Consider the following 23,478-nt stretch of genomic DNA (forward strand, 5'->3'; position numbering starts at 1 on the left):
TTATTCTGCTCTAGTCACTACACATATGAACTTACCTGCTATTTGGCATAGTAACAAGATTTGTGGTGGTAAGCAGGCGGTAAAGGAGATCAAGGCGAGCAGATTTCTGTCCTGCAATTAGTGTTTTACACTTGCACTTCTCCCAGCAATCACAGTAAGCTGTGGGGGATGTTCGTTTCAGCCTATAAGAAAGAGAAAAGGTGAGCTGCAAACACTGTTCATTAACATACCAAATATTTTCCACAGGCTGTAGGTGTTATTGTAGACATCACAACTCCTACTACAGTTTTTGTTTATTATATTAGCAAGATACAAAGATGTAGCTTAAAAAAGAAATGCATTTTTTAACGCCGCTACACTTGGCATTTGCTATTCTTGTTTCCTACACTCACTTTATGAGGGCTGTTTCACTGTAGAGCTTTTCATAGCGCCTTAAAGCTCATCCAAGAACGTATATTCTTCCCCAAAATATCCTCCAGCCAAAGTTAAGTTGAAGTTCCTTTCTACATGCAGTAAAACCTCAATAATTGTCAAAATGCTGAGAATATCTTTGTATTTGTTAGCTTACTATAGCAAGGATATTAATGTGGTAACATTTACACACTGTAACAGCGGTACAGAACATCTGCAGCTTCAAAGCTTTGGTCGGGTTGATCAGAGACATCTTGACTGTCCATTTGACTGCTAGCTCACTTCTCCCTTTATTACAGTTGATCTTGGAGATAAATATACCACACTTCTTTATGAAAGTTTACAAGAACGATCTGTCCTTGGGAATCACAGGCTTCAGAAAATTTTTGGAGGTGCCCAAAATGAAGAATATTATTCTCAGATTATTAAGCACTTAAAGGTGTTAGACTTATTCAGTTACTCTGAATTCTATAAAGTGAAAATTACGAGATGGCTTCATGTTATTAATTCAGACCCATAAAATAAATCCTACAGAGCAGAAGAAAAGGAAAATATATTTAAAATATTTTACTGATCTTCTGTTCTCTAATATCTGAAGATTTAAATCAAAGGAAAAAAACAACCAAAAACAATCAAGGGGAAAAAACAACCAAAACCAATCACCAGTAAAGAAAAAAGCCACAAGACTGATTTAATTGTAAGAAACAGAACACAATACTTACTTGCAGTCATGTCCTTTGTGACAGACCCTTGCACATTCTGTGCAGCAACAAAGAGATTCTAACAGGCCACATGTTCGGCATTCAAATATATCCTAAAAAAATTAAAAGTATTATGCAGAGTTTTTCCTTGATGCACTTTCTATCCGAAAACATTTCGTGTTAAAATAAAATTGCACTTGTTAAACCTGATGCCTTCACTCAGAAGTCAGTCGATTCTAGAAAGTGAAACTGTTGCTAATTTTAACATTCACTGCTTTCAAAGAGCTATTTCCATCAAAAAATTTGCCAAAGTTAGTGAGGTGAAAACCACACCCATTAAGCAATATTCTGACCAACACTGCCTGCCTTGAGAGTAAGAAGCAGTGACAATAGTAGACGAGTTACAAAAATTAAAACTACTTCAATGACTCAAAAATTAGATCACTAGACTAACATAATACATGGTTGAAAAATATTACTTAAAAAGGAAAAAAGCCTTACTTGGTTAATATGTTCTGCACCAGTCCAGGTAAAACTGCATGTATCATTACAACATAAAACATACAAGGGAGAGTCATCTGGATTTGTACCGGAAGGACAAACCATTCCCATAAACACATCATCTTCTTTTTCACTTGAAGTTGCTTCAGCTAAAAGAAGAAAAGAATGGCAGCGTTTAAAAAGAAAAAAAAAAACACCACAGAAACAACCAACAAAATCCATACTTGACAGAAGAATCACAGATTAAGTTCCAATGAAGTCTCCTTCACTTTTTTTTTTTTTTTAAAACCTTGTATGTCACATCACAGGTAATTGTTACAGAAGCTGCTGCCAGCTCCTGACTGAAAAATAACCTTGAACAATCTTCCTCCAGTTTTAAATTCACTTGCATTCTGATTAATTCAATGAATCACCATTTTGAAGGATTAAAAAAAATAATTTGAGCAATATTCTTATGAGGAATACACTCAGTCCTATAGAATGGTTGTGTGACAAAATCTGATCTGCTTAAGTTTCTCCTTAAGTTCAGCTTCACATATGATCAATTAAATACTTAAATAAACACCAATGTTGAAAGAGTCACAAAGTATGTGTTTGCATAAAAGTCACTTTAGTAACATCTACTTTGGCCTACTGATCTTTTCCCCCCCAGTTCAAAGACATAAATTCACTGTGATACCTGTGTACCACTGGGAAGTGGAACCTTAAATCAATAATGATTGTAAAGCACAAAAGCAGTAATATTCATATAAATCTATCATAATACATACACTACAAATAAGGGTGACACTCCATAACAGATTTCCAAAACATGCAGCAGTATACTTTACTATTTTGTAAAGACATGTTTATCACCAACACCTGTTGCTCAAACCCATGTACTACTGCATACAAAGAAGTACTGTAATGAATCTGAACATATGCTAATACCAAATTTTAGAAATAAACAACACACTAATAATTAGTGAAACTGATGTACCTTTAGCAATTTTTTGTGCAGTTTCTAGAATTGTAATTGCAGCAGGATATGCCCGGCCACTAACTGCTGACATAAATGGTGTCATGCCTCTTGCATCCCTAGTGGGGAAGAAAAAGAAAAGTCAAAACACTGACCTTTTATGTTTATTTTTTTTTCCAACAGGAAAGGTAGGAAGCATACAGAAACTTAACACTGCTACCCTTGTGCAAATAGAAATACCAGGGAGTGGTTAAGCACTTTTACTCATTTTACTTCTGTACATGATACAAAAGCCGCCAACTTTCTAACATTCTCCATTTTAGCTGATGTAACTCTAAATTAAACTTTTTAAAAGGTCTCTATACAATAAACTGTGTTATGTAACATTAAAAAGAATAATGAAAATTCATTTGAAAACTCTTACTTGGCTGACAGCAATTCTCGAAGATAAGGTTGTAAAACAACACTATCACACAGCAATTTCAGTATGAAATGAGCATTTGCCTTCCGATCTTTTGATTCCACTACAGATGGTTCAGTAGAAGGCCCTATAATGAGAAAATGAAAATGCAGAGAAACAGTCTTCCCTCAAAAAAATGACTACCCATTAAAAACAAATAATTCAATGTTTCACTTCAGTGATTCGTCAGTCATCAGTTTGTTAGCTGCAGCAACATTTCATTGAAATACTGTAAATTTCAGTTCCAAATTACGTTCTGAGATACACACAGTAAGCCCAATTTCATACTGATCACCAAATTTTTATGTTTCTCATTCTTCAGGTAAAAATAATTTTTACATAAAATTTCAGGTACTCTGTGCACTCGTGAAATTCTGCTTCAATCCAATCTTCATTTGGTTAGAAGTGTTTGCATATGTAGAAAGTCTGTGCAAGCGAAGATGTCTTTTCAGACCATTTTGCTTCTAAAGCATAATCAGATAAGCAGCAGGTCCTCACCTGGTATCGTGGAGGTGCTCGGTCCTTGGCCGGTGCCAGTCGCTGCTGTGGTAAGAGATCCCACAGCGGGGGCCAGGATAAAATCAATGTCACCATCTTTCAGTAAACAGAACAGCAGGATGTATATCAATATATAAAGACATCCCTAACAACATGCTCTTTCTGCAGCGTCTAACACACTGCAAGCTTTCTCTATTTAATGGGTACTCTTTCCTACAAACGGCCACATTCCCAGGCTAGCATCAATGGAGCCAACAGTATAAAGCACACTTCACGGAAGTTTGACACCAGCATAAGAAAGACACATACGGGATTAAAAGAAGAGCTTTTAAGCCTTCAGTAAAGTCTTAAAGCATGCCTTGCTATCTCAATGACATTAAATGTTTCAGTCTCACAGTCAAGTCTAAGCAATTTACCTTAAAGTCATTGGTTCCTTCATTAAATCTCTTATTTTACAGTCTAATTTGATACAACAGCAGACTTACCCGGATCCATTGCAGGAGGATCGGGAACCCAGCTGGGAGGAGCTATTGGTGGAGAAACTGGGTCCTGGTGATCACTTGATGAAGCACCAGCTTCATGTCTGCCCAATCCAGCAGCTCTCAAGGATCTTCTCATCATCTCCCTTAGTCTCAAACTGAATAAAAAAATAAAATAAAAAGGTAAAAATTCAAACTCATTTTCATTTATCATTAGAACATCTTAAAGCTGACTTTCAAACTGAAAAACGAAACCAAACTTCTTATTTACATTTTTCTTCATCATTGTGTAGAACAAGCAAAGAGGTATTTTTCATTCCTGTGTTCCATTTTGTTATAACAGGATATACCAGCCATGGAAGAAGAGGCAGTCATCGACTAATCGAGATGGGTTTGAGCCCAGAACACGTTCACTTTTTCTTCCTCAGCACTGCCTGCTGCAGGGTAGAGCAGGTGACAGGCATTATCACCACTATTTGAAATTCCTTTTGCCCCAAGCTTGTTGCCAGGACCCTGGCGTTTGCTCCTGTTGATGCTTTTTAAATCTAACTTCAAAAAACAAGTTCATGAAGGAATTGAAAAAAGGGCTTAAAATTATTTTTAAGGTAGCATTTAATTTAAAATTTTTCAACAAAGTACTGTTTTACTGACGATAGTCAAACAATTTTAAGAAATTCCATATCATCTTACAAGAGGAAAAAGTGATGGGAATAATGTATAGCCAAAGAATTTAGTGTGATACAAAGAGGTACTTTTTTTTTTTTTTAAATGCACATCCTTTTAAACAGCTAAGTCTTCTGTAGAACACAGGAGGGAAGCTTCAGTCCTCACCTCCCATATCAAAATTATCACAGCGATAAGGACTGCAGCTTGGGAAGGATAAAGACATAATTTTACATCAAATGCTCTGACTACAGCACTAAGTTTAAAAAAAAAAACTATGCCCTCATCTGGAGTGCTCTGAACTGACCAGAACTCAATACAGACACCTTTTGGTTCTCTTGACATGATCACCACTCAGTTACCATGATGGAAAGAGGAAGAACTTCAGTGAAATCAGACATACTAGGAAATTCTATTTTTCTATTTATCTGCCTAAGTGACCACCTTCCTCAGAAATTCTCATAAGAGAAAGAACTTGGGCACAACTAGAGTACTTCCCTTCCAAGATATTTAATTCACCTTTATGAAGAACACTAGAGCTTATCCTTTTCTCCCAAGGAGAAATATTTCCACTTTACTACTGAGGAGTTAATGCCGCAACCCCAGAAAAGACAATCAGTTTAGAAACATCCCACCATCAGCTGAGAGGGTTGGGGGTACAGGACTAGAGCTCCATCTTTTTCTCCTTGAAGAAGTGAAATCTGACTTCACACTAGCAATAGAAACTATTCTTAAACTAGACTGAAAGAAAGAATTAAAAGAGATTGGTAATTAATACCAAAATTAACATATAGAAAACAAGAAAACATTACCTTCTGCTGCTTGATGATCCTGCCCGACTTCCTGGGCCGTTACTTGAAACAACTGAGATTGCATTTGCAATAGCTTCCACAGCAGAGAGCCTTTCAGCAAATGTATTCCTTTCAGAGCGCTCTGCTTCTGAAAAAAAATAAATCAGAGAAACGTTAGTGTAAAAATTTTACTTGGGAAAATTATAAGGAAGGAGTATAAGGCATGAAATGCCACTAATCGTAAAACATTCCCTGCATTTGTTTATTTAAGATTTAGAGGGCAACAATAGTCTCAAGTAGGATTTTTCATTATTCTTTTATTTTGGACAAGTATTAATCATAATTTTGACTGGGTTTGATTTCTAAAAGGGAAGAAAGCAAAAGAAGGAAACTTAAGGCACCCATGTTCCAGAACAAGCTTTCAGTGTCATGAAGAGACAAGGATCTACCACACAGTTGACTCTAGACATTTGGTAAGTAAAGGCTTCAAAAGTAATGACAAAAAAAAAAAAAACAGAACAACAAAAAAAACACCACACACTTCACAATTAACAGCTGTGAACAACAATGCAGAGTTGTGGGTCTGTAAGATACACACTCTACTTACGAGCGTGCTTAGGAAAACTGTGGTAAGAGTATAATATGGTAGCACAATCAGTTTAAATTAAAAATAAAGAAGCATTGCTTCTCACATCCAAAAGCCTAGGTACCACAACACATAAAAGTCCTAGTCATAAGCAGGACTGAGCTGTGCCAAGTGCTGTATAGAACATAAAAAAATTGCCTAGTTGTACAGAGCACAACTTGAAGCAGCCACTTGAACCAAAGGCCTAATTTAGATTTATCTGCAAAATAAATACAGAACAGTAGAAGCCAACTGTGCAAGGCTTGCATACAGTAACACCCACTGCTTCTTTAGGCTACTGGCAGAAATAACAGCCACTGCACAGCAAGTTACGAATCACTCTAGCAATAGATACCGAAAGAATTGAAAGAGAAGCTACATTCAGCATGACACAGGCCAGGAGATGAGCTATTTTCAATTCAGACTGAACAACAGTCTTTGTTAAAAAAAAAATAGAAGGAAAAGTTTCATTTGAGTATTTTTTTTTCCTCTTCAAAGTGAATATGATCATTCTTTCAGAACATGTTTCAAAGTTGCTACAGCTACTGCTCACTTCCCAATTAAAGGCTTTGCAAACTGACACTCGCCATCCTCTACACTTCTGTTCTCTGCTGACAGTATTAAGACCTGGATAATCCCAATTTTTTTTCACAAGACCATTACCTACTAATACTCTACATTTTGAATTGATAGAATAAGGTAATTTGAGAGTGTTTGTCAGCTTTTATAGTACCTTTATTCTTCAGATCTCCTACTTCAGGTAGTGATGAGTAGCAAAAGATTTGGGGTTTGCTTGTTCTCAAGTACATGCACGTTTCTTACAGGTAAGAGTCATTAACTATCCACAGCTTACAGACAAGAGTCATTAACTATCCACAGCAGACAACTATCGAGTGCTTGACACACTCCTACACTTGTGCCCCTGGTTCTATACTCGTTGACCTGTAGTTGGAAGTGAACTGCCATTTGTGCCGTACTCCTTTCCAAGACGCACCAGATCTGGAAACCACTTCTTACTTCATGACGCATCACGCAGTACTTCTGGCCTCCTCACACAGCAGCTCTCAAGAGTGATCCCTCAAGCAATGCAAATTCTCTTCAAGAGAGAGATTTCACCTATCCTGCAGTCTTACTGTCCTGCAGTAAACTAACTGAACTTTAGCTGTTCCACTTAAAGTTAGCATTCATTTTTGGAAATCCATCAATTGTAAATGCCCTGGCTCTACAGGTAATTAGCTGCTTTGATGCTTTATGAAATCTGCCATAGTTTTCTAGGAAAAAACACCTCGATTTATATGTTTTCATTACAGTAATCTGAAGTTTAGTATCATAAATCTTTAACAATTCCGCCTTCTTTGGACGTAAGATTCCTTCTGCTAGCTCGACTGAGGTGATATCAAAAAGCAGAGTAACAGAGCAGCCTTCCAGGTCCAGGTCCACTCTTTCTGCAATTCCTTTATCTTACACTGCAGAAACTATGGGGAAACTAGGCATAGGATCCGAGAACACAAAAAGCTCATCCCTGCCTTTTCTATTCCCCTTCTGGCAGTTAATGAGGAAGATCTCGGGCGGGTGCTAGCTGGGAAAGGGCAGCATTTTCTGCAACTTAAGGAACACCACACCTAGAGCCTGGAATTGAAGCCTTTAGTCCTAAATCAATCTTCTTTACAGTTTAACAAATGGCTGTATAACTTACAGACTACATTAGTCAGCACTGCCCTCCAGATGATACACAGAAAATAGGCTTGTCCTAGTACCAAACTCTAGCAGGTACAGTGGAAGGTGAATGGGATTTGAATATGAAGACATGAATCCCTTTTTTAAAACAACATTTGTGAAGAGAAAGAGAGAGGCAGAGGGGTGTTAAAGTCCATCAGGTTCACACTTTTCAGATTTCAGAAAGTTAAATTACATCCAAATGAAGTTACTGAAAGAATGTCAAGGTTGCAAAGACAAGCACTCAAATTAGGAAAAGTCAGATTAAGTTTGCCCATGCATCCTTATTTCAGCTTCCTTGTGTGCTTTAGTAAAAGTCTTCAGTTACACAGATAGTTTTTTGGTGGTGGTGGGGTTTGTTTTGTTTGTTTTGTTTTTCCTCAACAAGACCCCTGCCTCAATCAGTGCACAGGATGGACGACACACCATAGATGAAGGGTTGTACAATGAGCAAGCTGTTTGTGCCTTGTTTGCTGCTGAATTGGAAAGGTGCAAGCAGTAAGGCAGTAACAGCTTGGAAAGGAGAAGGGAAAGGTCTGTTTTGTGTTTAACGCCACTGGACATCGCTACGGAGAACTGGATCCTATTTCAGTCACATCTACCAACACAGAGAACTTTGTTAAACAAGTTTTTATAGATGATAGTGATACATTTTACTCATTTTTAGACACAGAAAAGGTGCCTGATTCACAGAGATAAATAACATCCACAGAACAACTAAGATTACTATTAAATCCAGCTCTGGAATAAAGTGCTATGAAATAACACCTACTCAAAAAAATGGGGTTAGGCCCTAGACTTCTCAAACAGAACCCTCAAAAATATGTCAACAGCTTTGAATGCAGAAAAACTTCAAGCTATACCACCTTCAGGAGATGAGAAATCTGTACCATTAGCTTCATTTTATAAATAGGGATGTGAAGAACAAATAAGGTTTATAAATGACTAAAATTCAATGACAGCACCATACAAAAATCTCACAAAGAAGTTCATTCATTATTCAGTGCAGGGTTTGTATGGTGTGCAGAAGTAAGGAATGGGGCCACACACTGAATGATGAGGATAAAAAGAAATATTGAATAGCTACCCATTCGGTGAGCACCGTCCATCTTGTGCACTGAATGAGGTAGTCCTGTGGAAAAAATAGCATGACGGTGTAATTAAAGACCATTTCACAATGCATACCCATGTACAGCACCTGGGTAAACTTAATTCTGGATCTCCTAATTTTTTTTTTTGAGTGCTTGACTTAGCAACCTTGTTGTTCTGTTAACATACTTTTTACATAATAATATTTAATAGACATTTTTATATGGTGTCAGTGACTAAGATTAACAAAGTCTTTTTCACATTTCTTACATGTCAACTGCAAGTAAAATTGGAGTCATTAACGTACACTACAACACTTGAAAAATATATTGTTTCTCATGTTTACTAGTGATATAATGGGGATACTAGTAATATAAAAGGAAAAAATACTTGTCTTCATTTAAAATGAATATGGGGATGCAAAAAGTTTGTCTTTTGCAATCAATAAAAACACTTCAGTACTCCCAACTACTGAATACTTATAAACCTTTATGAGGGTAATAAAAGTGTTGCCTCAGCACCTTTGACAGGTTAGGACACATTTTAGGTGCAAAATTTTAAGATACTCATATCTGAAGAATGCAGGCTTTGTTTCAAGTACTCTGGAAAATGCATAAAAGTTTACTGTGCAATTATTTTCATGACACTGTTGAGCTCACCCTCTTCCTCTTTTGTTTCTTTGTTGCTGGTTGGAAAGCATACAGACACACAAGCGTGCAGAATATTGCGGTTTCCATCACATCTATGGCCAAGGAACGTCTGCAGCACTTGTGGATTCTGATCCAAGACAACTGCTTGTTCAAGATTCATCAGGTATTGTCGGCAAGCCTCATAGTCACATCGCAGAATGTGCTGCATTAGAGTTTGTTTCTGCACTCAGAAGAATAAAGTAAGTTAAATGAAAGTACAAAAACCATAGACATACAGGTTTGGTAGGTGCTTCCAGGTTTCCATGTTTGAAATTAATAGAATGGTCTAAACCTAGGACATTCTCTGGAAGTCAGTGCAGGAACTGCTGAGAATATGCATCATCTCAATTACAGCACTATTAAAAACTCAAAACAGCATGCATTCAGGCACAAGAGTTAAAAGAAAAGACAGGCTTAAGCAGCAGAAGCTATCAGACTCCCAGAAGTATGCCTTTGGCTTCACAGCTGGGTTCTTAAGATAAATTACTTCAATTTCATCCAACTTGGCAGAAGTGGTATGACTGAAAAAATAAGGGGTCTGCATTAACTAGCTTTTATATATTTTGTTTTAAAGAAGTGATAAACATGCGGAGAAGTGAATGACAAAAAGCTGCTGAAGGTCTGGGAGGCTCACTCCATATATAACTTGCTTTTCCACAGTGGTTAAGTACTCCACTGCGAAATCAATCTAACAGGTACACAATACCTCCTGGTGGCAGCACAGCACACAGCAGATCCAACTGAAAATCACCAAATCAATGATTGGTTTATACAGGCATGATAGATAAATTCACAGCCAAACTACTCATACAGCACCACAGATGAGTACAGGACTCTACATGCAATTCAAGTGAAAAAATGTTTGATTCCCATAGTTTCACAGTTTATGGTCCAAATATAAAGTACAAAAATGTGAAAAGTGTACTGCATTCACAAGAAAAGTCACTGGACCCCTCAGAAAAGCTTTGCACTCATAAAACAAAGTTTCACACTGACAGGACACACATGACGACAAGAGCTTTAAAAGTTATGCCTAAGAACAGGGTTAAAACCCGATACAGAAGTCACGCACCACCAATGGGTCTTTCACTTTACTATATCAATTTGGTTTTGCTTTGATGATTCTATGAGAATCTTCTGCTGAAATTAGTTTCCATACCAAAAAAATACAAGCTGTTATCTAAACGCAAAGCCCCTTCAAGCATAGTTTTATAAAAGCAAGAGAAAAAAACACATATAATAGAAACTATATTACCTCAACAGCCATAATAATAATGGCAGCTTTCTTTTTGATGGTCGAGTTAGCAGGAAGATTTGTTAGGGAATGAACACCCATTCCGAGACTACTGATAGGTGGAAGGTCAAGCCAGTCAGGGTCTCGTATCCCACCCATGCAGTCTTTAGCCATTGGATAGATAGTACCATTTCCATCTCTAAGAATAATGGGAGATTCCTGCATTGGGGGAAAATATTTTAAAATTAAATCTCCACAACTTATATAAGTATTTCCATTCTCAAAAGGTCCATTTCTGCTTAACTGCCAACAGCGAGAGTTTACCCCAAGTTCTCATTTACACTACTGTCTCCTACAATTACAAGTGGGTCAGCATCAGACAGCAGATTCCCTTTCTCAAACGCCTGAAATGTGCTCGAGATAGCAAATACTATTAAAAAATCATGACAAACATTCATAACGAAACATACATTACTTACACTTTTAGATTACTTAAATACTCCAAAGAAAGATGAATATATTGAAATCCAACAAACAAATTCCATTTCTTTGTCAAAAATATATCCTTCAACTATCCCCAAAAAAGTATATTTTGTTTATGAAAGTCGCTGAAATGACTGGTATTTTTTTTCTAGGTCTTCCTCATGGATGCCTGCACAGTGTAATCAACTGTACAATCAGATAAAATAGGATATTTAAGAATGGATAATAAAGGGGAGTTGCACAAAGCCTTAACATATCCATTTTGTTATCAAAGGTATTTTTGCCAACTCTTCCATTTGTTCTCAAGAGTGGATTTTCACCTGTCTCACTTCCAAAACATAGCTAGCTAGCCAGTTTACACTAACACAGGAACTATTCCATCAAGTTGCTTTTTTCCCCTTTTTACTTTTGATTCAAGGTAGAAATTGAATGAGATTATTAATAGTGCTTCAGTGAGTTAGACTGCTATTCCACCCACCCCTCCAAAATATTAATGGTAGTACCATTCCATTTAAAGATGACAGAAGTGAAATACAGTGAGTTAAATGATTGAGATGCAAAGCCACAAACCTGTCCAGCTGTAAAAATAGCAACACTTCTCTCATTCTGACCCAGGAATGCGATGCTGCTAGTAGGGAAATTATTTTCCTGTTCAGCCTTTCCTGTAGCAAGGTCAAATATGCAGTAGCGAACCCAGTTCCCAGTTTTCAGAACAGCATGAACTCCTTCAAAGGATATATGAATAAAATGTTAATGCCTTGGACTAATGGCAATCAGTAAAAATGCCAAGCTTCTATGCTTTTAAGGACTTACTAAGATCAACACTGTTTATTTAACTATTTATGTTAGTTTGAATGTCAGTTTTCCATGAGGAAGCGAGACAGGTAGTGAAGGATATGAAGGAGTATCTTTATGGGTTAAGTTCTACTCACCTTTTGAATCTACGTTTACTGCTAGAATTTCTGTTTTTTCAGGAATACAGAGCTTTTTAGGTGTCCTCTGAAAACAGTCAGGAACTTTTGGAGTTCCACCAGTTTTTACAACCTAAAAACATTCATAAAGTTTTAAGATACAATAAAGCACACAGTACTGGCATCTCAAAATACTTTTCTCAGTGTTTCACAAAGCCGTACCTGCAGTTCATCTATTCTGAGCAGCCTGCAATCTTGGAGAAGAGAGGAAGGATCGGGATCTGAATTAGAACTGCTTTGACAGTTTGCATTACTGGAAGTGCCTGGAAATTTCACAGCAACATAAGCACCATCCACTTTTAGCACCTACAGGAAGAAAACATTACAGTTTTAATAAAAGCTTTAGACAGACACTGTTGAAGCTAACTTGCTTCAAAACGAACCAGAGCTTTGTCAGGAAAAAAAAGTTGACAATCAGTGATAAAATCCTACAGATCTTGGTCTTTAGCTTTGTTGTTTTGCTAAAGTTACCAACACTTAAAAATTTGCATTTCCTAATGACTCCATAGGCATCCTGAACCACATCAGAAGTCACACCACTTCAGCATCCTACCTGCAACAGAAATCAACATAACTGACTGGAGACACTCCTACTGCTATTTCCCAAGTATATCTTTCCACCTACTGGAAACAGCAGGACAGACTTAGGTTTAAAAGCATGGATAGATCCTTCTCTTACTAATTTGCCCATTTTTTTAAATGAACACTATTCTTGTGGCAATAAATTCCAAACATTAGCTAACAACTGAACTAAAAAAATCTACACTGACTTTATTAAGTGCCTATTAGCTCTTGTAATACAGGAAATAGGGAATTGCTTTTTATCTTGCCACATTTAAGAATTTTTAAAGTCTTTGTTGTGAATTCTTAGTGCTCGTTCCTCAAGATGACTGCGCACAGTGACAAAGAAGTGTTTTACGGATCTATTATCTATTCCTTATATTCAGTGATAGTTATCTACTCAGTTAAGACTAAAGGACACAGACAAGTCCATCCAGAACCACTTCATGTGTATGTGCCTTTCTCAGCCCCCCAAGGAAATGAAGTTTTTCAGCCCTGCACTTGCAGTTATTTCTGAGACTGTAAGCCTCTCTAAGGAGTTGCTGCAATGCATTCTAATCAGAACCTTCCAAATAGTTCTCCTTGATATATAGACATCTTACGCTACCACCAAACATCAAGGCCCTTTGAGTTTCCTAGTTGAGTCCATAATTTTCTCGAAAGGAAACAAAGCTAACAGGGAAGAGGACACGGGGAAAGAAAACGTTTTAATTTTGATAAGTAGTGAGATTCCATTATGCTCTCAGTCTTGATTAAACTAGATACAAGCAAACAGTCTTGATTAGGTCCCAATTTCTCAATACTTCCTACGCAGAAAGTGCCTACAAAGAAACAAAGACCTAGCTGTTAGAAACTTTCTACCTCATAGGGGACCTATGATAAAAAGCATCTTCAATGCTTTCAAGATATTTTAGCCAATAAAAACCCACACATTTCTTTGTTTTCTCCCAGTTTCTCTAGTTACGTGTAAGCCTAGCAAGGGCAGTAGAGAAAAGGATGCACTGACAAATATGAAAGTATTAGCAGATTTCTGCAATAAAGAGCATTGCAAATAGCCAGAGCACTTAATACCCATATACTGTAATTTTACTTTAGTAGCAGAATTCCTACGTCTAACAGCAGAGCACCAATGAAGACTTTAAGAATACTACCAGAAACTTTGAGAAACTTTGAAAATTCAGACCTTGTCAAAAGATTTGTGAACATTAACTCTGACCTAGAGCATACAAAGACAGATTTGTATTGAGACTTGAAAGACAAAGATCAGAGAACCACAGAATATCTCAAGTTGGAAGGCACCCACAAGGATCATCGAGTCCCAACACCTGGCTCCACACAGGACCACCCCAAAAACAAACAATGGCTCAACCACAACTTCTAGTCTGACACGTAGATTTTTTTTTTGATATGACTGACTGCTGCTACAAAAAGCTTTGTAAACTGAGACCATCCATAGCAACATAGCAAGGATGTGACTTTCTAAAGTCATTCAGCAACCAAAATGCTGTGATGAAGGTATATTTGGGACTCTAAAAGGGCAGTACTTCTTACCCCAGGAAGTTTTAAGAGGCTCCAAACCCATTTAACTACATTTTTATAGTCTTTAACTTCAGTATGTATTCAGGAATCATTTGTGTGTTCTTGTTCAGAAGTCAAGTTACCTTTCTGTTGAATTCAACTCACAACAAGTTGAATTGCTAACCTTATTGTTTCATCATGAACAACGCTAGCTATTCTGGAAGCCTGCAGGACAACACTGCAAAGAGTATCCCTTCTGCAGTCTCAGGTGCCTCCAGTCTTTTTCATACAATTGCACAACTGATCCAAATTACATGCAGAACACGTAACAGGGTATGTACTGTGCTCCGTCCTCAGCCCAGACACCACTAGGCAAAATTGTTTGCGATTTTGTCTGCTGGATTCTATGTAACCTTCAAAGATTAGGTGTTACAAAACTGTAACAGTAGAAAAGTGAATGATTATATACATCACTGGAAGAAAAAATCACCTTTGTCATAAACAACTGTTATAGAGTAGACAGAACCAATAATTATATTGAGAAGAAAACCCATTTACTGGTTTTAGCATTTCAGTGAAAATATGTAAATATTAAAATTCAAACTCCTCTGTTATTTATTACAGTACTTCCCCTTGATGCAGTTCACAAACACAGACACCCTACAACTGTTCACAGAATTAAACAGCTTTCCCAAAGCTGGTATAAGAGGCAAACAATGGGTTCAAATGACTTCAACTATATCTAAAAACCTCGTTTACAAAAATACAACAGTTTTAATGGATTAAGTTGCTCCATACTCCCCTTTGCAGAAATGATCTAAACATGAAAATAAAAGTTTATTGTGGGCCTCCTCCCTTCAAATATACTGCTCAAGGCAAACCTTCCACTCTAGAACAAGTATATCCATTAAGTGTGCAAGTATAGTAAACATGACAAATCTAACTGCCTTCTGTTGGACAGCTACTTCCTCTGCTGGAATTATGTATTTGTTTTTAGAACATCCTCTATGAATCAGGTAGAAAGCAACCCAATGTTTTAATTTTCTGGAAAACATCTCTGGGCCTTCCCATTGTCATTATTTTTGATAAGCACGGCAAAGAAGTATCTAGATGACCTAATCCCTCTTAACATCACACAATGCTCAAGTAAAAACCAAATACTTTACTGCTTACTCATACTGAAGGGCTTACTAGCAAGAAAATGAAAAAAAATACAGGGACCAAACAGATTTGCTGGATCAAATAATTTTATAGTTATGTAAATGAAGAACATTATTTCTAATCAAAACATTCCTGTTCTTTGATTGCCCGACCATCAGAGTCACCCAAACATGAAGCTGATGTGCACATAAAAGTCAGTCACAACACATACAACTCTTCACTATCTCACTGAAGAAGTGTAGTGGCTACTGTTCCAGTCACCAGAAATAATCTTTCAGATTAAATCCCATCTGTTTCTTAATATTTCGGTTCAATTTAAGAGACTTGATTTTTAAGATGTAGCATGTTTTCCTCACAACACAGTCTATTAGTATTATTGTGCTATGCATAAACAAAAATGCAACAGAAGTCACACAGCTGCAGCATTCTGACTAGCATACAACTAGTCACAACTCTCGTGCATCCCCAAAACTATCAGCATACCATATATAATAGTGCAAAAACACTTTAACAGTTAGCTCATCTAAAATCATTTTAAAAAGATAGTAGGAGAATGGATTTTAGACAAACCTTGCCAACAGGAACATTTTTAACATCTTCTACAAAGACAACCTCCCTCAGAGACCACTGCTCCTCATTCACTTTCTCCTCCTCTTTCGGGGCAGGAGTAGATCGTCGTCGCTCTGAGACAAAAAAAAAAAGTAATTAATGAAAAAAGACTTGAAATATTTAATCAGTATCAAAATGCATTGTTTAGTAAACACCAAGTGTTCCCCTCCCAAAAAAATAGCATCAATGTTCAACTCAAATCTAGAAATTAATAATAGAGATTAACAAGCAGCTGGATTTACAACCATCAGAACTACCTAACAGTATACTATGCCACTACATCCCCCCCCAAGAAATTAACACTAATAAAGGCTATTAGATAAATAAAACTATTTTTAACGACACTTAAGCAAAAATAATTATAAGAAATTGTTTTGGCAGGGCTCAGGTATTTATGTTGTAGGTAACAAGACTAACACTGTAAGACCCGTCATTCAGCCCTGCTACAGTGCTTCCTGTCATCCATGCAACAAGTCTGCTTACCCACTAACCTATGGATTTTCGGTAAACACCTAGAGGAGTAGCAAATGAGGCAGAAAACAGCTATTTAGGCCGTAAGATTTTCTGCAAAGACATCATTTGAACAGTAACCATAGTAAACTCAAACCCACTTGGGAACAAATTTAAATACCTAACATATATAAATTAGCAGTGATAAGAATCTTTACCTCCTGAAGTTTCTACAGTATAACTGATACCATCAACATAATTAAAGGAAGAAGTAGAGAACTTCTAACAACGGGCTTAACTTCAAACTCTAGTTCAAAATCCCACGCAAAGTTATAGTCAGTGAATGAATAATTACAGGTGAAAGAACTGCCAAACAGAAGGCATCAGTAGCGTGCGCCTCTGCTACTAGTTCGGTAAGTCAGTACTGCACATCTAGGTCTGCAAGATTCTTGGTCACTGAATGAGGCAACTCAATTCTTTAAGTGAACACCTTCTTAGAACTGCAGTGTGTGAACAAGTAGAAGAAAGGAAAAGATTCCTTCAAATGATGGTATTGTAATTAAGCCTTTAAAAATATGTAAGTTTAAATGGAAAAAAAAACAGATGCACAAGAGGTCAGTGACAAATTCTAATACAGCCTTTTAGGCTGTACTTCAAAAGTTTAGTTGTACTTAAAAAGTACAACATATGCTATAAAACTTCCCACCTGCTTCATAGATCAGTAAATAGTGACTGTTTTTAGGCATTTTGTATAATAAAGATGACCAACTACTGCTTTATGCACTGAAGTTCACCTGCAAGGCAAGCTGTGTAAGAACACCTTAATCTTAAAAGGAATTTTTCCAAAACAAGTTCAACTTCTGGGTTGTAAACAAATTCACTATCACGTTCCAATTAAACATACAAGAAACTATCTTCAGACTTCCTGTTGATCACCTCCTGAAAGATACTTTTGATTCTGAGAACTGTTGTATTTGCTTAGATACACCTCGCTTCAAGTAGTCACTGCTTGTACTACTACATTTAAATTTAACACTGATAATTCACTATCTAAATTCTATTATAAAAGCTTTTACGTTATGTTGTGGTTCACACCAGAAGACTGAAAGAGATTTTTACTTTTAATCAGATTCTGAAATTAATACAGTATCTTTCTAGGACTGCCTTTTACGAGAACTTACCTAGACAAACATTTTACATCACCATGAGCTACACATTACTTACTATATGGCATCGATGCGCTGCTGGCTATTGAAGATGCATCACTGCAAGTGGAAGCTGGGGATGGTGGAGGACCCATCTCGGTTTTCACTGGTTCCTGTTTGCTTTCAGGTCTAAAATAAAAAGTTTTATTTAAAATGAAGGAATGTGGGTTTTTCCATGACAATGGACAAAGTGTCTCTGCGTCCAAGAAACCAGCCATTTTCTCTATCTTCTGAAGTAACCACAACACTTCCTCTTTATTTTTTTGAAGCTAAGTAGCTTCCTACCGTGGAACTAACATCCTAACTTTCAAGGGTATGCACCCAACATTGAGAATAGTGCTGTGCTTCTTAATCTAGGATTAAGTTTTATAACATAAAGGAAAATGTATAAAATATTACACAAAACAAACACCCGTAGTTGGAAGCTGACCTCTCCTTTTAAATTCGTATCAATCAACAGTTCTAAAGAATATCAAATACACGTTCTCTTTGCGTGTTCACATTCTCACACTTACTTTGCTTCTGTCGTTTTGCTAGCTTTCTCCAGGTTTTTCAAGCTTTCTGGTGACCGAAGCTGAAATCGACAGCTGTCATTCATGTTCCAAACAGATTCCATTAACACGCCCACTTTAGGAATTCCAGCACTGATGGAAAAAGCAACAGCTCCAGCATGATAGAGGGGGTTATTTCTTAAGCACACCTGCAGATAGAAGTATTTATTTCTATGAGAACAGCAGGCTAGACTGAGGGAAACCATATATGCATGCATTTTCTTGGTAATGTATGTAATAGTCAAAAAAAAGGAAAGAAACCTTACAGAAGTGTGTGAGAAGACGAAAGTCAGCATGATGTACTAAGCATTTTTTTTTAAGAGGCTATTGTGCATTTCACAGCTGAAAGCAACAGCTTTAGCAGTGCGACTGTTTAATATACAGTATTTAGATGCTCAATTACAAAAGGAGAGATTCATCCAAAAACAAAGACTCCTCCCAGAGTTGATTAGAATGGATTGGGAACCAAAAGAAATGTGCTCCCTGGGAAGGAACTGTTTTCTCTCATAGTTAGTCTAACACTAATCACAAAAAGAATCCTACATCTCTGTATCAGCTATTAAACTTTTTGACAAAGGCTTCAAACCAAATGCCTATTCCGCTGCATATATACATCAATCCCAGGCCCTGATCTTGCAGGTACTCAAATACAAAAACATCTGCAAAGCTCCATGCTCTATTGAGAGCCAGAATATTACTGAAATTTCATTTTCACAAAATACAAAATCGGTGGGTAAATTAAAAGCAAAATACTTTGTATGCGTACAGCTCATTCCTCCATGTTTGCAGCAATAACCATACTAGTAAAAAAAATAACATTAACAGGACACATCACTTCACAGTCATGTAATTAAAACATAGCATTTTAATACCATACAACTTTGGTGCACAACAGGAACGGAACCTGATTTTTATTTTTTTAAGAACATGCTGTAAGCTCATCGTACAACACTAAAAATGTCACCTGTGACTGTTACACTTGCCTGGGTTCCAACAGTTATATTTGGCATGGAGGAGATACCAGCACTAGACTTGGGCTTTTTATTTTTTGCTCTGGCCTTTTCTAGCATTTTCTTCCTTTGGCTGAAAGGAACTACACCCCTGTGGAAAAATACATATTTTTAATAAAGGCTGTGAGAGAAATGCTTTGTTTAAAGCTTTGAACAATTTATTCCTTCTGCTTAATGAAGTCACAATTAAATATACAAGCCTCTGTGCCATCTTCTCCCAAAGAACTGCATAAATGATATTTTTCTCTCTGTTCATCATCACTTTCCAAACTCATCTAAAACAGAAAATCTATTAGAGAAGGAGGAAGACAAAGTGCACAAAATACGTTACTGCCGAATAGCTTTCATTTTAGCCCAAAATGTTTTGAGACCTCTATCTCAGACAGCGTGCTCCAGTCACAACTTGGAAGTTGCGGGTTGCTTCCTCTGAACTTGACAATGCCTTTCCTACAACCAGTGGTAGCTTCCAGAATTTGCAGTTACTGGGGAAGAGGATAAACCTTTTTTTACTTTTAAATTCTAAAAGCTTCTACTCCTCTCTGGGGGAATGGCTGATGGACTTCAGACTCTTACGGCAGATTTAAGCAGCTACAAGGCAAAAAAAAAACACACCAAAAAACAAAAACCTGCAACTGGTTTTGTAACTAGATCCACTCAGTTCAGCTGAAAATTACACCTATGTACACAGTTAAGAATGCTTATTATTTTGGTGCTACAGGATTTCGACATTTCATGTTTTAGCCAGTGAGTTAAAGGTTTAGATGCTTTTGTTTGGAAACCTCCTTCATGCTAAGTAAAAGATGAAAAACATCAATTCCTAATATTGCAAGGACCAAAGTCCTGTCTAATGCATTAGAGCCAACTGTAACCAAGTACATCAGTAGTAACAAGCTTCAGTCTACATCTGATTAACAGAAAATCACCAGTACTGACATACTGACAATACTCCCAAAAAGGACATGCTGATTAATAAATAGCTTTCAAAGATTACATGTAAATGTTAATAATATGCCTTTTTACATATTGGAGCAATTATTCTAAAAACAGTGAAAACATCAGGTTCTAACAGCCAAATATCTCCAATGTTATGGCTTACTAGTTTCCTTACTTGGTAATTAACTCTAAGTGAGGTGTGTCAGCAGTGATACATAACGAAAGGGCCAAGAACCAAAGGAGCTTTGATGTTGAGATTCGGGACTAGAAGTTAGAGTAAAATACCTGTGTTTAAGTTTACAAGCCTAGCTACAATTAACCTTTAGATGTTTTCAAGAAAGCGATCAGAATTTAGTAAGAAAGCTATTTCATAGGATCAATTTTCAGTGCACCAGTTTCCAACTCATCTTCAACTATTTAACTCATCCATGCCAATAATCTACTTAAGCTTTGGACTATGCTGTGTGTGCTATGTAATGCTATGTGTGACTCCTGACACACTGACAAGAACAGTGCATCCTGGCAACACAGTAGTAATATTCAATAAATTCTCTCAAATTAGATTAACTTCAAGTGTTATTTTTGAGGGATTTATTGAACATAAATCTTTTAATTGTTAGAATACTTCAACATTTTATATTTTGCAATGTTCATGAGTTAGATAATTTCAGCAACAAGCTCCAGAGGGAGCATCCAGTATTATTTTTCTGTTCTTTAGGATTCGGACCACAAACTAACAGACAACAATTTCTAACGGAACCTGACAGGAGAATGTGGACTTCATATCTGGTAAGTCTGTTCCACATTTATAATCTGAAAAATGCCTGAAAGGCATAAAGAAGATTATTCTGTTACACTGTGCAGTACCGATGTATCTGAATACTAAAGCATTTATATATGTCTCCTAAAAGAATAACCTTATTCCCTTAAAGATTTTATAACTGGGTTGAAAAGCTTTAAGCATGAAGGAAAAGAGTAAGTACACTTTAAAAACTGAATTTAAGCTCAAGCACAGAGTTTCAGAACCCAGAATTGTGGTCAAGCAGTTTTGCAAAGACTTTAAGAACCAAGGACATGAAGATTGTCGATGGATTTACATTGATATACATAAACGCAGTATTTACTTACCACCAATACAAGTTGTTCTCTAGTTGAGCGCATGTATAAAGAGCACAACAATGTAAGGAAACAATCCGTTCTCCCTGAAGCTCTGAGTATGTCTGTGCGGTGTGTTCTAATTTGGAAGCTACTGAGCTTAAAGTTTCATCCACCCAGGTAGCAACCTAAGGGAAAAGGGAAAAAAGGAACAGAGAACACAAAGGGAAAAAAAAAGGAAGAAGAGAGATTTGCACCAATAATGTTGTATTTACTGGTTTTGAAATGACCAAAAAAAAGTAGCAATGATCCCATTTGGGATGTTATCCACCAGCACCGTTTACTTCCCTGAAGAGGAGCTTTGCAGGATTTTTTTTTTCCCCTCTATTTCCAGTACCAAACAAAAAAGTGACAAAAATGCAGGTATGCGTCATAAAATAAAACACGTGCATATGCTTTACCAACAATACTTCACAGTATCAAGTTCACTCTAAAGTGGGCATAAAAATAAGTTTAGGTAAATTAATTTACAGTACTGAAAGCTTCAATGCCCTTCGTTTTTCCAGGAATTACGTTAACAAGCATCTCTGTTCCAAAACCCATATTGGCTTTAACTATAACAGCAAAAAGTCAAGCATTTCCAATAACTAGACAAAAACAGACATGCTTCAGATAGCCATTTTCAACTGTAAATCTACCAGATCCAAGTGGTTTTGGTCATTTCGTTGGGGTTTTGGTTTTGTTGCTTTTGACTTTGTTTTTACTTTTTACATTTTTACAAAATATCAGCTGGATTCTTTTTTTCAAAAAAGCTGAATTAACAAGTGAAATACTTTCTACAGAGCTAAACTTTACTTCTACTAAACTAACTTTACTTTCTACTGAAGCTAAAGGATTAACTTCTCTACTACACACTGCCAGTAAGTGGAAAAAAACAGCTTGTCAAATTCGGCAACAGGCACTCATCTCATACCTTGTTATTTTCAGTAGCAACAGTTGCTCTAATACTATTTGCAGACAGGAGCACTATCTTTTCATTGGTTAATCCCAAGAACATGGCTCGTGGATGATGTAGTGAAGGATTCTTTGGAAACAATAAAAAAAATATTTTAGATATTCAAAGCATGTAAACCATTCCAAAGGCAGAATTTAAAGATGTACAGTACCTGTGCATTTCTGTAAGGCTCTGATTCACTCCACTTCCACTGATAGAGTTCTCCTTTACTGCTAACTGCCACAAGCTCAGAATACAGGGCTCCAATAGAAATAAACTTTGTTCCATCCTGTAAATACAGACATACGAGGTCTAAAAAGTAAAATTATATAACCTGCATATCAAGATTTTAACGTAACAGATATAAGTTAAAAAATAACAAAACTCTTGTAACTGTTTTCTCCAGAGTTCCAATGTATACAGAACCTGAAAAGAAAAATGTATTCCAGCTTGTCTAAAGCTCAGCATTCCCTCAAACAAAAAAAATGCAGTATTGCTGCTGATAGGGTGAGGGAGGAAAAAGTGGGTGCTCAGATAGCATTTTCCTGCAGCTGAGAAATAAAATATACATTGCAATTAACTCTGATGGTTTATTAAGAGCTTCCACAATATTTTAAGAACAACACACTGCTCACACACTTGGGAAGATCTCAACTTCCAACATTTAAAAAGTTTCTAAAATTGTGTTGTGTTTTTTTTTTTTTTTTAATGAACAATAAAGCAATATAATTCCATTATTCCAATCCAAAGTAAACTCATAAAATATCTTCCAACTAAATAAGACATTAAATTTTCAAGTTCTCTACCTCATCGATTAAACAATTTCCCTCTTCCACTACCGAAGGGAAACAGACAACTGTAAACACAACCAAATTAAAAAAAATCAGTGTGCTAGATGTCACTTTAATACATCATTAAGACCTAGCACACCAGACAAGCTTCTAATTATGGACTACTTTCATTTTTCCTCTCCTTCTCTTCTTCCTAACATTTTAACACATCTCGTACTGAGCAATAGAAATACCACATTTCACTTAGCTTAACTGCTTTATTCTGTACACTACCTGGATCTCACAGGCCCTTTTTTCTCTCAGATTTGGTTGCGTACCAACGTGGCATCAA

At 36.6% G+C, this 23,478-nt stretch overlaps 1 protein-coding gene across 5 annotated transcripts in view; it reads right to left on the minus strand.

Moving 5' to 3' along the window:
* UBR5 (ubiquitin protein ligase E3 component n-recognin 5) overlaps positions 1-23,478 on the minus strand; it is an 83,888-nt gene that overhangs the window by 22,912 nt on the left and 37,498 nt on the right. For 2 of the 5 annotated variants that reach the window (XM_050709100.1, XM_050709102.1), the window contains 21 exons: positions 22,529-22,645; positions 22,336-22,446; positions 21,396-21,550; positions 19,308-19,425; positions 18,289-18,473; positions 17,793-17,902; positions 16,080-16,192; positions 12,432-12,575; positions 12,231-12,342; positions 11,869-12,023; positions 10,837-11,034; positions 9,552-9,762; positions 8,891-8,935; positions 5,484-5,610; positions 4,015-4,166; positions 3,530-3,625; positions 2,996-3,119; positions 2,593-2,690; positions 1,614-1,762; positions 1,134-1,225; positions 36-182 (listed from right to left, as the gene is read on the minus strand). In XM_050709100.1, the coding sequence (XP_050565057.1) occupies positions 36-182; positions 1,134-1,225; positions 1,614-1,762; positions 2,593-2,690; positions 2,996-3,119; positions 3,530-3,625; positions 4,015-4,166; positions 5,484-5,610; positions 8,891-8,935; positions 9,552-9,762; positions 10,837-11,034; positions 11,869-12,023; positions 12,231-12,342; positions 12,432-12,575; positions 16,080-16,192; positions 17,793-17,902; positions 18,289-18,473; positions 19,308-19,425; positions 21,396-21,550; positions 22,336-22,446; positions 22,529-22,645 (2,759 nt within the window). The remainder of the gene's footprint in view (positions 1-35; positions 183-1,133; positions 1,226-1,613; positions 1,763-2,592; positions 2,691-2,995; positions 3,120-3,529; positions 3,626-4,014; positions 4,167-5,483; positions 5,611-8,890; positions 8,936-9,551; positions 9,763-10,836; positions 11,035-11,868; positions 12,024-12,230; positions 12,343-12,431; positions 12,576-16,079; positions 16,193-17,792; positions 17,903-18,288; positions 18,474-19,307; positions 19,426-21,395; positions 21,551-22,335; positions 22,447-22,528; positions 22,646-23,478) is intronic. The other 3 variants (XM_035546132.2, XM_050709101.1, XM_050709103.1) reach the window with 2 other exon arrangements.

Source organism: Cygnus atratus, chromosome 2, assembly GCF_013377495.2.
Source record: "Cygnus atratus isolate AKBS03 ecotype Queensland, Australia chromosome 2, CAtr_DNAZoo_HiC_assembly, whole genome shotgun sequence".
Classification (NCBI taxonomy): domain Eukaryota; kingdom Metazoa; phylum Chordata; class Aves; order Anseriformes; family Anatidae; genus Cygnus; species Cygnus atratus.